At 36.9% G+C, this 17899-nt stretch overlaps 1 protein-coding gene across 4 annotated transcripts in view; it reads right to left on the bottom strand.

The window, feature by feature from the left end:
• The window catches only part of NBAS (NBAS subunit of NRZ tethering complex), a 190137-nt gene that overhangs the window by 120428 nt on the left and 51810 nt on the right, over positions 1 to 17899 (bottom strand). For all 4 annotated transcript variants that reach the window (XM_074861544.1, XM_074861545.1, XM_074861542.1 and 1 more), the window contains 9 exons: positions 17396 to 17581; positions 16440 to 16613; positions 14909 to 15042; positions 14122 to 14184; positions 13466 to 13588; positions 11849 to 11951; positions 9361 to 9584; positions 4535 to 4647; positions 578 to 691 (listed from right to left, as the gene is read on the bottom strand). In XM_074861544.1, the coding sequence (XP_074717645.1) occupies positions 578 to 691; positions 4535 to 4647; positions 9361 to 9584; positions 11849 to 11951; positions 13466 to 13588; positions 14122 to 14184; positions 14909 to 15042; positions 16440 to 16613; positions 17396 to 17581 (1234 nt within the window). The remainder of the gene's footprint in view (positions 1 to 577; positions 692 to 4534; positions 4648 to 9360; positions 9585 to 11848; positions 11952 to 13465; positions 13589 to 14121; positions 14185 to 14908; positions 15043 to 16439; positions 16614 to 17395; positions 17582 to 17899) is intronic.

Genomic DNA, 17899 nt, shown 5'->3' with positions numbered 1-17899 from the left:
TAGGTTATCTAACAGAAAAAAAAAAAACCTAATAGCCTTAGGATTCAATCCTTGAAGATGTTGCGCTTCTCAAATGAATACTCAAGCTAACACATTACTTTTTGTGTACAAAGGAGATATACGAAGCATAGACATAAGTCTAACATCTGAAGTTTATGCATTACAGATTACTTTTTTCCCCCTCTAACTTAAATGGAACTATTATTAAATCAAACTACCCCACTTCACAGAGACAATAAGATTTACTGGAATTTTAGTACTACCAATGAACTGTAATAAAAACATTCTCAGCCACAACTCCTCCAATCTGAAATGAGCTTTTACACAGATCCAGATTAGACAAAGCTGTTTTTATTTTAAGTATTAGTGGAACATCAGAGCAGTTAACAGTATCAACTGTTGTACAGATAAAAATTTCTTTCATGTGAAGTATTTCGTTCCTCCCCAACGACTGCTCTTCCAGATGACTTTTTAGTGATATCCTTGAACACACATTCTAATGATCCACTCAGATGTCCTAAAGCATAACACAAATGCGTGTTGTATTGCAATTCAGTATCTTATTAACACAGCTCACCTGCAACCCTTAGCAAATTCGCAAGTCCCAGGAGCTTAGCAGACTGTTTATAGTTTGTTGACATCTGAGCAAGACAGTCCTTGATGAGACTGAGTCGATCTGAACATAAACGCACTGTTGAAAGAAGAACTGGTGTTAGCGACTGTACAAATGAACCCTACTGCTGTATTTCTGGTTAAACAATACAGGTGCAGAAAGAGGGCTAAGGAGTATAAGAAGGCAAACACAATCTGAAAACCAGCCCAAAGTTACTTGCATGCAGATCCTACACTACAACGTATCCAGCCCCAAACACCAGCAAGTCAGGCTGGTAAAGGAGGAAGAAGAGGGAGACTGACCAGAACTAAAACTTTTTTTGGTTTCAGATTTTCAGACTCAATGTTTTCAAATTTACATGACTAACCACATACAATTTTTTTTAAATGTCACTTTTGCAACATTCTGAGAAAGACTGCTAAAACAGACATTAACTTTCATTCAGAATGTTGTAAATAATTCATATTTCATACTACATTTTATTTTAGGGTAGACATCACACAGACTGAAAGAACTGTCATAGGCAAAATCTTCAGGCTGATTTAATTTACATAAACATTTTCTGCGCAGGTGGAGGGATAGTCTGCAAATCACCAGGTTGTGTCAACCATATCGTGACAAGCGTATAATTAGCGCTGTGTTTCAAAAAAGATTTTACCACAAATTCAACAATTGCCTTAATTGTATAATTTAATATCATGAACCGATTTCAGTGCTCTTTTTAGCTCGTTAGTGGGTGGCTAACTTCAGGCTGCTGCTTTAAAAAGGTAATACTATGCAAGTACTCAAAACACAGTGGAACAGTATACAGATCCTCCACTTAATACTCAGTAAGACATAAATGTCTGCATGGGGGATAAGCCCAGCATGCTAATGAAGAGTTTAAAACATATGATATTAGGCCTCTCAATAACAGCAAAGAAGAACTTGCATAATGAAAACTCTATTAATAAGTTCTGGAAATCAAATTAGACTAAAATGTATTAAGAATGGAAAAGCAGGAAAAGGTTACACATTTAGCTTAATTCCTAATATTTTATCACACATATATTAGTACAGAGCAGTAAAATGTTTTCATTCACTGATTGTATAAGCAAGGTTTTTTGAAATATCTAACATAACTCAAAGTAATCTGAAAAATAGCATGGGTCAAACACTTAAATTAAAGAGGGACTTTTCTTCACCTTTTATGTTAATAAGGAGTCTCCAAACCAGATTTTCTTAAAATATATCATAATAGTAGTTCACAACCTTAACTGCTGAGTTTGCTAAAAATACAAGGCGGGGGGGGGGGGGGGGGGCAACTCTGCAGAAAACTAAACATAAAAGTGCAAATAAAAGTCTATTGCTAATTCTTACTGTGGGAATAACTGACCCTTAATGTTATTTTAATGACATTCTATCAAAGTAACTGACCATTTAAAGGCTTTCCTTAAAATTTTAAAACATAATTTTAATCTTATTAGATTAATTTGATTTACATGAAAGATACTGAAGAAAGGATAAGTCAGAATCATTAAATTGCACACATGATTTCACATATTCTAATTAATCTAAATCAGTTGTATTACACGTACAGTTAATGCAATATTATGTTGCCACTTTTGTTTAAATGATACCTTCATGACCACACCAAAAGAGATGAAAATATACGTGTAGTTTTCTACAGGCTGAACACTGAATAAAAAGTAATTCTGCCCTAGATGTCAACAGCTCAATATTGCAAGATCTAGAAATCAGACTTAGTCCCGTAATGGTAAAATTTCTCAGTAGAACATATGGAGCATCACCTTGCTTTGAAGTAATACTTGGAAAAAAAGAGAACAAAAAGGGACATGTAGTATCAACAGCCACTAACAATATCGACCTTACTTTCCATAGACCCAAAAGTGCTTTCCATAAACCCCAGTACTTCTCTGCACAATGCCAGAAGTAAAACACTACTATCAGCACATTTCATTCGTACTCAGTGCTCTTCTCAGCCAGTTCTTTTAGAGTGCTTTTAATACCAGTGTTTCTGCGGTTTCACACAGTTGCCCATGTACCATATATTCAACCTTCACTAAAACCCAGGTAGATGAGCTCTCTTGTATTTCTTTCACTTAGAAAAGTGGTATTTTGTTAATAAAGTGTACTGCATTTGCATGGCAAAGTTCTGGTTGCAGAGGAGCTACAGGGGTGGCTTCTGTGAGAAGCTGCCAGAAGCTTCCCCCATCTCCAATAGAGCCAATGCCAGATGGCTCCAAGATGGACCCACTGCTGGCCAAGGCCAAGCCCATCAGCAATGGTGGTAGCACCTCTGGGATAATGTATTTAAGAAGGGTAAAAAAAAAACCAACCTGTGCAGAACAGCAGCTGGGAGAGAGGAGTGAGAATGTGTGAGAGCAACAACTGTGCAGACATCAGGGTCAGGGAAGAAAGACAGGGACGAGGTGCTCCAGGCACTGGAGCAGAGATTCCCCTAGAGCCCATGGTGCAGCCCATGGTGAGGCAGCTGTGCTCTGCACCCATGGAGGTTAACGGTGGAGCAGATCTCCACCTGCAGTCCAGGGAGGACCCCACAGTGTACCAGGTAGATGCCCAAAGGAGGCTGTGACCCTGCAGAAAGCCTGAGCTGGAGCAGGTTCCTGGCAGGACCTTTGGACCCGTGGAGAGAGCCCACGCTGGAGCAGGTTTTCTGGCAGAACTTGCTGACACTGTGGAGGACCCATGCTGGAGCAGTCTGTTCCTCAAGGACTGCAGCCCATGGGAGGGACCCAGTTCATGAAGACCTGCAGCCCATGGGAAGGACTCATGTTGGGTAAGTTTGTGGAGGACTGTCTCCTGTGGGAGGGACCCCACGCTGGAGCAGGTGAAGAGTGTGAGGAGTCCTTCCCCTGAGGAGGAAGGAGCAGCAGAGACAATGGGTGATGAACTGACCGCAACCCCCATTCCCCATCTCCCTGCGCCATTTAGGGGAGGAGGTAGAGAAAATTGGGAATGAAGTTGAACCTGGGAAGAAGGGAGAGGTGGGGGGAAGGTGTTTCAAAGTTTGGTTTTATTTCTCATTATCCTACTCTGATTTGACTGGTAATAAATTAATTTAATTTCCCCCAAATTGAGTCTGTTTTGCCCATGACTGTAACTGGTGAATGATCTCTCCCTGTCCTCGTATCAACCCATGAGCCTTTTGTTATATTTTCTCTCCCCTCTCCAGTTGAGGAGGGGGAGTGACAGAGTGACTTTGGTGTGCACCTGGCATCCAGTCAAGGTCATCTCACCACATAAAGCAATGAGCTTTGTTAGAGTGGCACAATCTATAAGCAGTAAAATATACCGCAATATATTCCATTTTCCCCTTTATCTCATTGTCCCTAATCATCCTTTCTTCCCAACTTCAGTCCAACAACTTTCCATAGCACTGGAGTCAGAGCTCCAAAACAGATTTAAAGTTTTAAACAAGGTATCAGAAGAAATACCTTGTAAAAGTTCACTTACGTTGTCACTGGGTTTTATATACTTCAGAATGAAATAGCCCAGTGGATACATGAAAACTGCCTACACATGAAGCACCTCTCTCCCACCCATTCTTTTAAAGCTCATCAGCACATGAGCAAGTGCAAATTATTTTGCAAATAAAAGGTAAGCTCAAACTACTTCTGCTGAAGTCACCAGGAGCTTCTGATACTCGTTACTCTATTAAAAAGTCCTGCTAAATGAAGTCCCAAAACACAGACTCTGTACACAGACACCTTTCTTATCTTATATCAACTGAAAAACGTTTTTAAAACATCATTTTTTGGTATGTGCCTATAAGCCATTTGGAGGCAGGGAAGGGACCCTTTAGTTTACTCATGCAACACTTATGCAATAATAAACTATGTCATGCGTATTTACGCCTGTGATGCAAGTAATCATTTAAGGAATAAAAATATGCAATACCTTGTAATGGTAATATTTTCACGCCAAATTCTTCAAGGTAACCGAGAGCACGAATGAGATCTAGCTCCTCCTGAATAGCACTCGGACAATCTACAATAAGTTGTAGACAGCACCTAAATAGGAAGGAAACAATTTTTTCTAAAAGTTGTGGAATAAATTCAAAGTTAAATTTGTGGAAAAAGTTCACCTGCGAGTAAAAAAAAAAAAACCAAAACACCAAACACCAACAAAAAAACCTCCCAGCAATTTACTGTGCTCATAAAATGTCAAAATATTCACTAGTCTTGTAACACACATTTTAAGTGTTTGGCACTATATCTCTGTTACAGCTGGCTAAACATTTTAAGAAAATAATATTCTTGGAATGCCACAACCTTCTTCACCTTGCTGTGATAAGAACATAGCCTAAACCCTCTTGAATTTAGACCTGCAATGAATTTGACAAAAGACTTTGAAGACATACGTACTTAAAAATGTAATTATTTAGGGAAACATTTCGCATATCACTATTGTGTTTTGGTGTTGCCATACACTAGAAGATAAAAGCAAACATTAGTATGAAATTAATTGGAAGTGAAATGTGAGAGGCACTGTCACAAATGCAGTTTCCTCAACTAAGTTCAGCAAATGAAAAAAAAAATCTGATTTAAAAAAACAAACACAAAATTGTTCTGAAGATGAATTAATGCATACAATTATTAATAACACATTATTTAAAATACCATTTTTAAAATTCATGTTTAATGAATATTATATTGACATAATCAGATTTTACTCAAGTTTTTTAAACCAAACTTGCATTCTGGTACAGTGTGTTCATATGTAGCTTTATTAATACATGTTTAAGAAAAAATCCACATGCAAAATAGTCTCAACAATTTAAAATGGCTTAATTCATCATGCACATTAAATCAGGGAAGTATTTTTATTTCTGCAGTTTGTCATATGGCTTTCATCTCTACATGTTAATTAAGAAATAGACACGTTTTCATAAAAAACAAAAAAAAGTATGTTAGCTACACTCCCATCTGAACCCATCACACTTTTCAGGAGCACTGACAAGCATTTCAGGGTGGAGATTAAAACAGGAGTGGAAGGAAAGAGAGCTAGCTAAAGAGAAGACAAATCATTCTGCCTGAAACAATTCATGGAGGAAGGTTACTAGGAGACCTACACACTGTGGTAATTAAGTTACCATGAAAGAATTGATTGAAGTCAGAGAAGGACCAAAACATCTTATGAAACAGAATAAAACACATGGTCAGACATGCATAGCAATCATTTGAGCTATAAACTGCACATTTTGAACATAACAGTAGAACCGTAAGATAAAAAGTTGATCATGGGACCCTTCTGAGATATTAAAAACAATGATACTTTGTATTTCTGGAGCCTGTTAATGGAAAAGACTCTCAATAAGAGATTGGCGAAAGACAATACTAAATAAACCCTAATTTTATTACAATTTTAAACCAGTTTTTCATAGTGATTATAGAATCATAGAATATTTTGGGTTAGAAGGGACCTTTAAAGGCTCTCTAGTCCCACCTCCCCGGCAATAACCAGGGACATCTTCAATTAGATCAGGTTGCTCACCCTGTCCAACCTGACCTTAAATGTTTCCAGGGATTGGGCATCTACCACTTCTCTGGGCAATCTGTTCCACTGTTTCATCACCCTCATTATAAAAAACTTCTATTTTTATATCTAGTCTAAATCTACCCTCTTTAAAACCACTACCCCTTGTCCTGTCACAACAGGATCTACTAAAAAGTCTGTCCCCATCTTTCTTATAAGCCCCTCCTTAAGTACTGAAAGGCTGTGCAATAAGGTCTCCATGAAGCCTTCTCTTCTCCACGATGAACAACCCCAACTCTCTCAGCCTTTCTTCACAGGAAAGATATTCCATCCCTCTGATTGTTTTTGTGGCCCTCCTCTGGACCTGCTCCAACAGGTCCATGTCTTTCCTGTGCTGAGGACCCCAGAGCTGGACACAATATTCCAGGTGGGGTCTCACCAGAGTGGAGTAGAGGGGCAGAATCATCTCCCTCGACCTGCTGGCCACTCTTCTTTGGATGCAGCCCAGGATGATTGGCTTTCTGGGATGTGAGTGCACACTGCCAGCTTTTCATCTACCAGTACCCCCAAGTCTTTCTTGGCAGGGCTGCTCTCAACCCCTTCATCCTCCAGCTTGTACTGATACCAGGGGTTGTTCCGACCCAGCTGCAGGACCTTGCATTTGACCTTGTTGAACTTTGTAAGGTTCACATGAGTCCACCTCTCCAGCTTGCCAGATCCCTCTGGATGGGATCCCTTTCCTCAGGCATGTCAACCACACCACTCAGCTTGGTGTCACCTGCAAACTTGCTGAGGGTGCACTGAATCCCACTGTCTATGTCACTGATGAAGATATTAAACAGTACTGGTCCCAACAGGGACCCCTGAGGGACACCACTTGTCACCGATCTCCAGCTGGACATTGAGCCATTGACCACTACCCTCTGGATGCGACCATCCAACCAGCTCTTCATTCACTGAACAGTCAGTCCATCCATCAGATCTGTAGCTTTCCAATTTAGCAAGAAGGATGTTGTGGGGGACCATGTCAAATGCCTTACAGAGGTCCAGACAGACAACCAACATCCATGGTGCTTCCTCTGTCCACTGATGTAGTCACTCCATCACAGAAGGCTACTAGGTTGGTCAGGCAGGATTCGCCCTTGGTGAAGCCATGCTGGCTGTCTCGAATCACCTCCCTGTCCTCCACGTGCCTTAGCATAGCGTCTAGGAGGATCTGTTTCATGACTTCCCAGGCACGGAGGTGAGGCTACATCATGTTACAGTGCCACATGAAACAGCAAAGGACTGGACTGCTGACTCAAAAGGTCTGTTCCAAAAAGTGATGTATTTTGTTCCTGCTGCTCCAAAATGCAGCTACTCACCCATGAAAACCAGCCAACCTCTCTGCCTCCTAGCTTAGCCCAGAGGAGGGCTTCTCTCCTATGCACAGAGGAAATCCCACCACTACAGTATCCTCTCCCCATACAAATAAGTAGAGAGATTATAACTGCGTCAACTATATGCATACAAATGAAATCCGGTTGTAGTTTGGGTATTATAACAGCGTATGCACCTGCTTCATTGTGATCGCAGCTTTTGCACAGTGTATCTAGTAGCCCTAGCGTCCAAAATGTAAAAAGGCTCAACTGATTTAAAAAAGTAATAAAAAATTTTATTCATATAAATATTCATATATTTTAAAAATAAAAATGCTTGGGCTTTTTAGGCCTCCAAAGCAAGTATTTACATAGAGTGCTTATAAACAGTAATGACAGTCAATAAACTCTGTTTTTAATAAAAATATAGAAATAGAGCTAGCATTATAAAATTAGTAGTGTAAAAATAAGTCTTCCAACCTTCACCTAAAGCAATAATGCCTTTACTATATAAGCAAACAAAAAAAGAAAAAAACCCTCATACTCATCTGTATGTGCATCTGAGATGGAAAAGAGAAACAAGCTGCTAGTAATTAGGGAGAAAAAGACAATGCTTTTTCAGTCATTTTCTAGTTAATTTATGGATTATGTAACCATCACTCAAGGCAAACTGCAAAAACATTCTTCCTTTAACCCCTAACAGAAAATACATGATTTGTCAATCCATAAAACTTTATAGTAACAATATTTTATTGAGGAAAACTAATTAACCTTTTTCAAATTACGAAATTACAAACAGTTTGACTGTATTACTATAGTCAGTACTCAGAAAAATCTGGTAATGTGTATGTACATACCATTATGGGTCAAAATGAATTTGTATCTTGAGGGGAAGAAAAATAATTTGATCTTTTTCTTGTAATTAGTAGGTAAGTGTACTCATGTCTAAGTGAAAGTAGTACTTTATGAAGACATGTCTTCCTTTGTAGTTGAGATAAGTATTTTTGTTTGGTTACAGGATTTCGTTTTTTCTTGTTTGGATTGTAGTTTGGTTTTTTGAGTTTTCTTTAAATAAGTGCATTAAGGAAAAAGGAAAACTCATTTACATTAGCACATAAAACAATAGCAATGAAACAGCAAATTCTTAGAATAAAAGGAAAAGCTGGAAATATTAAGACATGCCTCTGTTTTAAATATTTAGGGTAAACTAAGACATCAGTCTTCTGTATAGGTAATACCCATTTATTTTACCTAACTGTATCTCAACTGTGAAAGAAAATACATCTAAATCTATACAAGAATGAACTCCCACACTGCAACCTCCAATGCTGCTCTATTCTTTTCTGAAGGATTATTTGGCTTACTTCTTAATGTAACAAAGAAAGACAGATAGCCTCAAATGAACTCTCAGAATCAGGAAAGACCAAAGTAAGAAAAGAAATTAATTAATCAGCAAAATGCTATTTTCTATCGTGATAGTAACGGGGGGCCAGAATTGTGGTTCAATGCCGTAACATGAAAAAGGTTCAAATGACTCACACAAAAAGCTTCTTATCCACAGAGAAAGACTTGCACACTGCTTCAACCTGAATCCTCTAACAGCTCATTCCAGCAACCACAGACAGCAATGGTGTACACACACACACAAAAAGCAAGTGGGACGGGACATGGCACAATCGACACAGACACAACAAAACAACCCACAAAAAAAAACACCAACCAAAAAAAAATAATCTTACAGATGCCAAAGATACTGTTTACACTTGCCATGTAATTTTACATGAGGAGAAAAACTCACATAAGATTCACCCTCTCTTACAAGGAAAATAAGATTCAAGTTTCAATTAAAAGAGCAGTATGTATTCATGCATATGATAATTGTAAATATACCTGGCCAAATCCATACAGCTATCAGTCAAACTTGTTGAAGAATTGAAATATTCTCTGCCAGCAGCCAAAACTAGTTCAATACTTTTCACATAGCTGACTCGGTACTGTGGCTTTCCTTTTGATGAACTTGGTAGATCCATTGACCAAATACTGCAATGCATCATTTCCCCAGCCAAGTGGATATTGTCTATACTGCTTGAGCATAAAAGACTTTCTGTGAGTATCTAAAAGAAAGAACAATAATGTAATAATCTGCAGCAGCAGCTTCAAGTAAGCTTATCTGCATTGTATGGAACCAATCCTTTTGAATAAAAGGATCTTTAAAGTCAAAAGAGTATATTCAGCCCAAGCAGAAAACATAAGGTCTACCAAGGAGACTATTTCCACAATTTAAGTAAAGCTAAAATTAACTAGTAGCTAGTTATTTCTAGTTCCTGCAGGAAAAAGCTTATTAACTGCCTTTTTTCCAGTATGACTTAGAGATCAGAAATTACTTAAACCTACATTCTGATGTGTTAACAGGATGTAAGAATCTGAAAAAGCAGTTCCATAGTAAGACCTTAAAACCTACAACATATGAGAAGAAATTCTGTATCCCTGAAGAAATTAAAAATATTCAGAACCGAGCATATAAGATGTTTTTAACTTTCAATCAAGACTATCTTCAAAGAATGCATATTAATACAATGCTGCATCTGTCACAAAACACCTAACTTATTTTCAGGTCAAAGTTTTGTCTACTTTAAGACACTCAAAATAATCTCAATTCTTTACAAAAATAAATTGTTTTCTTTTAAATACAGTCAGTACTGTCCTAATGAAGGCCAACATATTTTCTGAGATGATTAAATGCATATCGCAGCTGCAACAATATGGCCTTTCTCAAAGGTTTTAAATTTTGTAACAAATTAAACAGAATCAATGAATGACAGAAGATCTCAGGTTGGAAGGAACCTCAAAAGATCATCTGGTCCAATCTTTTGTGGGAAACAGAGCATAGATGAGATTATTTATCACTCTGTCCAGTCACATCTTGAAATTAAAGTATTCCTTCACTACATGTGAATGCTCTGGAAAGGAAAACAGTTCAGTGCTTCTTAAAAAACATCATACAATTCGATCACCTTCCATTTCACAATATATTAATCCTCAAGGAATAGTGAAAGATGCAAAGTATGACAGCTGACCCTTCTTCCTTAAAGATCACATACATACAATTTACCTCTCAAAATTTATGAACATGAAGCCCTTCTTCAAGTGAACATGAGTCACTTTGCATGCAAGCAGAACAGAGTAACCATTATGCTAAAAAAGATCCCAGTACAAATCTCACATGTGATTGCAAATCCTTACTGCCTCATTAATTTCTCAATTTTTAAGTTATCAAAGTATAATTGCACACAACAGCACTGTATTTCAAAGCATTTTTAGATTCCAATATAATTTTTCTGAAACCCTTTGTTGTGTTTTTTTAATCATCTGGTACAGAGGTTAAAAATAATTAAAAAATTTATATTAAGATCAGTACTCTAATTTCTAGTAGGCTCTAGTACTAGAATTTTTTTAAATACAGTTAAAGAAATTCCAAGTACACTAAGCCTTAGCTTATCATAAAACCTTGAACATTAAATACACTGCAGTTCTCTTTGAGCAACTTCTAATTGTACAACTACAGAGAAAAAGTGACTTTTTTATGTACAGGTTGAATAGCACTGCTTTTTCCCTTCAATTCTTTTTTTCTAATTTGCTTTCAAAACTTCTCCCAAGAGCTAAATAGATTGGTAGCCATAAGCAATTAAATCTGCAAACTATAATAAACACTCCTAAACTTTTAAAGATGTGACTATTTCAACACTGATTACAGTGGACACAGCACTGTTTCTATAATAAACTGCAGTATATTAAAGTGAAAATGTAGATAAACAATACATGTCACAGAAAATTGAGTCTAATAGCTGTCCTTTGCAAATATTAATAACATAGGTTTGGGGTTTATGCACATGCAGGGTTTTTTTTTTTTTCCTTCAGTGAAATTAGATTCCTCATCTCACATTATTTTACTTCAACTGCAAGCAGTAAAAAGTCCATAATCCTATAATGATCTTGGATAATATTATCAAACCAGAACTTCATGTTTAAGAAATGCTTGGCTGAAGATAAAACTAATGAAAATAAACAATCTTTTAGCAAAATGTTAAGTGTTTATTACTAAACACATTTGTACACAGAATTACAAAGTCTCAAGAAGTTGACTCAATTTAAAAGAAGTTGAATTCTAGTAAAAGATATACAGGATACTTATTAGAGGGACTTTTGATGAAATGAATTAACACATGAATTAACACATTTTCATTTGAATGAAAATACTGTAAAAGAGCCAGTAAACAAAGTAAGTAACACATGAAAATGTATTTATATTTTTGAGCAACAATATGAAATGAGAATTTGTAGCTTACTTGGGACATAAATCAGAAGACATAAAACTCACCTCATAGCAAGTATCTGAACGTAAGCACGTATATACTTTCTGCTGCATGTCTAACATATCCTGTAGCAATTCCTTCCATTGTGTCTCACTGACTGATGGTTGCCTACAAACATTTTTGAAATTAAAATTAAATATTCTCTTCCTCAACAAATTTAAACAAAAGCAGTAAATAACTGTATAGTTCCCATCACCAAAAATATGAATTCTCTCAAATGCTATTTCAATCTTTAATTGGACTTTTAACCAGAAGTGATTTAAAGACAGAATGCTTTTAATATTAATTAACATTAAAACAGTGTCTGTGGGATAAAATTGTTTGATGACAACAATGCAGTACCCAAAATGTTTATTCTGTGGGATAACACAGGTATTTAAGCAGTCTTTAGCAAGATCACCCAGGTAGGTTTTGATAATTTGCAACAGCACATCAGAAATCAGAAAGTCTGAATTGCTATCTTCCTGCTGATCCAAGAACAGCTGGGGAAAAAACAAGTTTGTAACAGCAACCAAGGATCATTAAAGTGCTGTTCATTGTAGGCAATCTCAAAGAACTAATCAATTGCATGCAATCACAGGAGAGTAGAGCTGCAAGTTCATTTTGTTCCTTAAACTGGAATGGTATTCAGATTCTTGACCCTCTGGATCCATGGATCTCTGTTTATCCGCAAAGCTTCCTGTACAAATTCATGTGCTCTATCAAAACTTTTACTAGTAAAAACTCATATGAAGCTTTTTAAACATTATCTTGAGCCTTTCAAATTAGAAAAGACTTCTTTAAGCTCCACAAGATAGTCCAGCTAATAGTGATTTTCTCATGTGGCATTAGCTTTCATTTTAGCAAAGCAAAAAGTCTCTACAAAAAGTGAAAAATCAACATTTTTCCTACAGAGGCATTGACTTGATCTTTCTAAAGAAAGTTTTTTAAAAGTCTTAAAAAGCTTTCAGCATGTCCAAGCTAAATACTACTACACCATCACTGATAAACTGTTGCGTATGTTTAAAGAAGGTAAAAAACAAAACCAACCCACAGTGATGGTTGTTTTTCCCAGGGTTCAATCTCTTTATCTGCTTATGCCAAGAGCTGTGTAATAATTCATGTACAGTTGGACGATGAGTTAAATGAAGTAGTTCTTTAACAGAATAACTGAAAAGTTATACTGGAAGTAAGAGGTAGAATCAATATGTAAAAATCAGTAAGTTACCCCATAAGAGCTCCTAAGAAAACACACCAAAAAAAAAAAAAAGCATTATTTTACAAATCCTATACTGTCAATAAAATTAAATATGTCTTAAAGGACCTCATTTATAATATGTTAACTTTCACTGTTCATCATCCTGCAGTATTTTGCAGTCAGTAGGACTTTTAGGCTTGTTTACTTGAACACAAACATACTGAAACAGTTTTGAAGCAAGACTGTTTTTTGAATGTGGAGAATGCCGCTAAAACACTAATCATGTTAGTCATCAGTTTAACAAATGTGTTTTATGTATACCATGTTCAGTTTGAACACTATGGTTCCCTATTGCAACAAAACAGGCAGGTACACTCTCAGATGCTAAGTACTGTTACCTTATGGTTCTTTCCCCCTTATCTCCCATTCCCCTTTGAATACTAACTTGCGACCTGTGTGCCTCGTCAGCCTAATCATCAGCTTCCGTGCCTCCTCCACGTTGTTCTTTGTGTCTTTCACAAAGGAAACAGGTTTCTGAAGCCCATGTTTCTCCAACAGCTCTGACACGCTGTAAATGAATAATCGACATTTTTGACTTCTGCACAGTTGTACAACTAACCTCTGCCACAGCAGCCTTTAAACTGTCTCAGACAATGTACTGCAAATGCAAACAGTCTCCATAAAGTCTATAACAGTATGGATCAGCCAGAGTAACATTATTTACTGAAAAAAAATTAATACTGTAGAGTAAATACATATCACCAATAACCTGGTGACGTATCTGCACAGCTTTTAGTTTTTGATCAAAAAATTAGAGTATGAAGATCAAAACAATTTCCCCAGGTAACCTTCTCCCTCAAAAAAACCACCTTTATACTTTTATTCCAAGGAAAAATATCTGTGCAGCTTTACAATATTTAAATAGTTAAAAACATTCAAAATTTTTAAGTTCTAAATACAAAAAAATTACAGATTATCTTGTTAACAGCACTAAAAAAAAAGAGATGAATATTCTTAGTGCTTTCTTGTCATAAAAAAGTTCTTGGCTATGCCTAGTGACTTCTATAAGAATACATTATTTATTTTAGCAAAATTAAATACCTAAGAATTTGTTCCAGTTCATCTACTTCATCATGAAGAGTGTTAGTTTTGTCTGTTTCAGGCCTGCAAAAATATTATACAATTAAATAGATACATATCCATGCTACTTGTAATTTCTTCATGTAATTCATATTACATAGATATAAAGATTAGCAGTTTGAAACACTCCTTGCTGAAAATCAATGTATGTTTGCTTGAAAAGATTAAAGCTGTTGGCTTCTTGCTGGAATGATAGCTAAAATTGAGAGGGTCCCCCAGTCTCCCAGGAACAGAGGTTCTCCTTCTTCCTTAGACTTTTCTTAGGCTCTCTCCTTCCTACATATAAACAATATTGGGAGAACAGTTTGTATCTCCTCCTCATCCTTTCACTTTCTCAAAACTTACTTGTCCTATAGGCCCTCTATAGAGAGGCCTCTCTCACAAGACCATATTGCTTCTTATAAAGCTAAGTGCAAGACGCCACTAACTGTAACAAGACCAACGAGACCAGTAAGATAGCACTAACGCTTGGTCTCAATTCACCAGGCTATAAAAGTCTAAGGAACTAATACAGAAGCCTTGGTCTAGGCTGCTACTTTAAATTATGTTTTGTTGCACTTTCTGGTAGAGTACGTATACAGCACAAGCATGCGTATACACATATGACCATGGCAACTCAGACAGGAACAGAATATTCCAGTAACATCATCTACCCTTCAGTGACTTAACAAGCATTTTTAAAGTATTAATCCACAACTATATTTAACACATCTAAAATATTTACAGATAACTAGTTGAAGATGTTTACCCGTATCCTCTTTGTGGAAGGCATTCCAAAATATCATAACAGAGAGCAAGCTGGTCATCTCGTTCACAACTATAAATACATTCCAATGCTGTAATCATAAGCTGGTCTTGATCGGGAACAATTTTTTGCTGACACTAATAAGAAAAGGAAGTACATTAATTCTAGTTTTCTGTTTCTAATTCAACAGTTAATTGTCTTCTGAATATAAAAGATGCATACTCCAAGTAAATGAATTGTCTTTAGTTGTAATTAGAATGTCTCTTCCTAACAACTTAGCGAAGCACCCATTGAAGTTACAACCTGAAACGCAACTTGGCTAGTTTCCTACCCTGCAGACACTTGAAAGAACAGTGGTATACCATTACACCCTTTTTGAATTTGAGAGGTGGAAAGGGTGCAGGCCAGAGGAAGGTTACCCCTGTACTCAGCACTGGTGAGGCTGCACCTTGATTACTGTGTTCAGTTTTGGGCCCCTCACTACAAAAAGAACATTGAATTACTCGAGCGTGTCCAGAGAAGGGCAACGAAGCTGGTGAAGGGTCTGGAGCACATGTTGTATGAGGAGCGGCTGAGGGAACTGGGGTTGTTTAGTCTGGAGAACAGGAGGCTGAGGGGAGACCTCATCGCCCTCTACAGCTACCTGAAAGGAGGTTGCAGAGAGCTGGGGATGATTTCTTTAACCAAGTAATAAGCGATAGGACAAGAGGTAATGGCCTCAAGTTGCGCCAGGGAAGGTTTAGACTAGATATTAGGAAGCATTTCTTTACAGAACGGGTTGTTAGGTGTTGGAATGGGCTGCCCAGGGAGGTGGTGGAGTCCCCATCCCTGGAGGGGTTTAAGAGTCGGGTCAACATAGCGCTGAGGGATATGGTGTAGTTGGGAACTGTCATTGTTAGGTTAATGGTTGGACTGGATGATCTTCAAGGTCTTTTCCAACCTAGATGATTCTGTGATTCTGTGAACTCTTTTCATTTTCCCAAGGTAACTGCTGCAAACATTTGTTAGATTTATTTAATACATACAACAGTATAAATATACATAAAATAGCTGTGTTTTTCCTTCACTGATTGATTTCTGCCCATACACTTAGAATGTTCAATAGCATGCAAAAATGTGCTTACATGCTCTGGAATAATTATATAAACTGTAGAAGCAGCATAAAGTACTCACATGGAAGGTAACTCTTTCATATCCATTTTTTAAAAAGCAAATATGCCAAGAATTTACTTTAAACACATCACCAGAAAATTACTTCAAAGAAGAATCTTTACAATAATTTTCGTTCTACTAGGTCAAGATCATAATTACATTAGTTTGACAATCTCATCAAGGACAGTTTAGTTGCATCATAACTTATGCTATAATTTTTTTCTTCTTCTTCTAAAGCATAACAAATCCTGGATCCAAGAGGAATAGAAAGATCAGACAGATGATCTGATTTAGAAGACGAACTAACCCTATTTATGAATTCACCACATCAGGACAAGAATTTCCAAAGAAACCAGTAGAATCATCAGGGTTCTATACTTACAGCAGGTTTTGAATTCTGAAATATCTTCAGAGGTAAAGTCAGGTCTTCCTTTGCTAATGTTACTAAATATTCTTTAAAAAGTGAATTTGCAAGACCAGGAGACTGATTTTCACAGCGGTGGAGAAAAGGGATCATCCACTGATAAACATTCTTCACATATTTTTCATCAGAGGACTGGAAAGCACAGTGAGTTACAGAGAGGAAAAAAAGAACAAGTTCAGCTTTATTGTCCAAAACAAACAAGAAAACGAAAAAACAAACAGAACATATTCTGATCACTACAACTGAAATAGTATTTTCACTTATCACAAACAGCTGAAGCCTGACATTCACCACTACATCATGAAGCACTGAAACAATCCATCATCTTTTTGCTACCCAACGGTTTGGGGAAACCAAGCAGTACAGGAGTAAAGCCCATTACATGAAGAAGGCCTAGCTGTTTTCCTCCTGCAGTTTCAGAATGAGTGAAAGACCAGCTTGCATTCACGTCAGAGTAGTATTACTTTCAGTATGCAATAATGCAAGACAAAAACAAAGAAGTGATTACATATATTCTAGCAAAATTTTGAAGATCTTGAGTACTGTCCCCTCCCCTGGTGCTTATGTTCTCTTTGACTGAAATTCAGAGCCCTGTTCAATCTCTCAAGTATTTTTCAACCTTTCAAGAGGTCTTTTTCTATTCTGAAATGCCATGTACAGGCTGAACACACAGAAAATGAAAAACACAGTATTTGTCTCTGCAGCATATCTAAGATTTTTTTTTGTGAATATTTGAAGACACCAAAAGACATCCAAGGAAAACACTCAATGTTGTTGCATCTGCAGCATCATCAACAGCTACACTGAAGATCCTTTCGAAAGGGTCAATGAAAAAGTAGTTCACCGCTTTCAAGACTGGTTTATTAACAATTTATTAATCAAGGTATATTTATTGATTCGTTCAAAATACTTACATTCTTCATTAACAGTCTCAGCTTTTCAATGTCTTTCATCTCTACAAGTTCCTTCAAAGTTAAGGTTCGATCACCATCAGTCTCATAAACTACTGTCTCGAGAGTGATCAGATTGTCACAAAGCACCTCCAAACCAGGAATATTCCTCTCCATGCCAAGACGAACAAGGGACAGAGCACAGTCCACCTGAAAAATAATTTTGAAAACCCCTGCTGTTCAACTGTTTGCCAAAAAAATCAACTTCAAACCCAATCTGTGTCCTGTTTGCATGTCTATTTGTCTTCCCTGTTCCTTTTGCTTAAGTAATTCTAAATTCCTAGAAGTTTTTGTGGACTATATATTCCTAAATGGATTGCTCTTCTCAGTTTTATAAAAAACAAATAAAATGCTTAATCTTAGTGCATGATGATGTCATTATAAGGCTTTTGACCCAAATGCATCCTATTGATGCACGTAAAGAAGGAAAATACTATTCCTTCTGGAGATCATACACAGATATCAGAA

Source organism: Strix uralensis, chromosome 3 (assembly GCF_047716275.1).
Source record: "Strix uralensis isolate ZFMK-TIS-50842 chromosome 3, bStrUra1, whole genome shotgun sequence".
Classification (NCBI taxonomy): domain Eukaryota; kingdom Metazoa; phylum Chordata; class Aves; order Strigiformes; family Strigidae; genus Strix; species Strix uralensis.
This window is presented reverse-complemented; position numbering and strand designations above follow the sequence as displayed.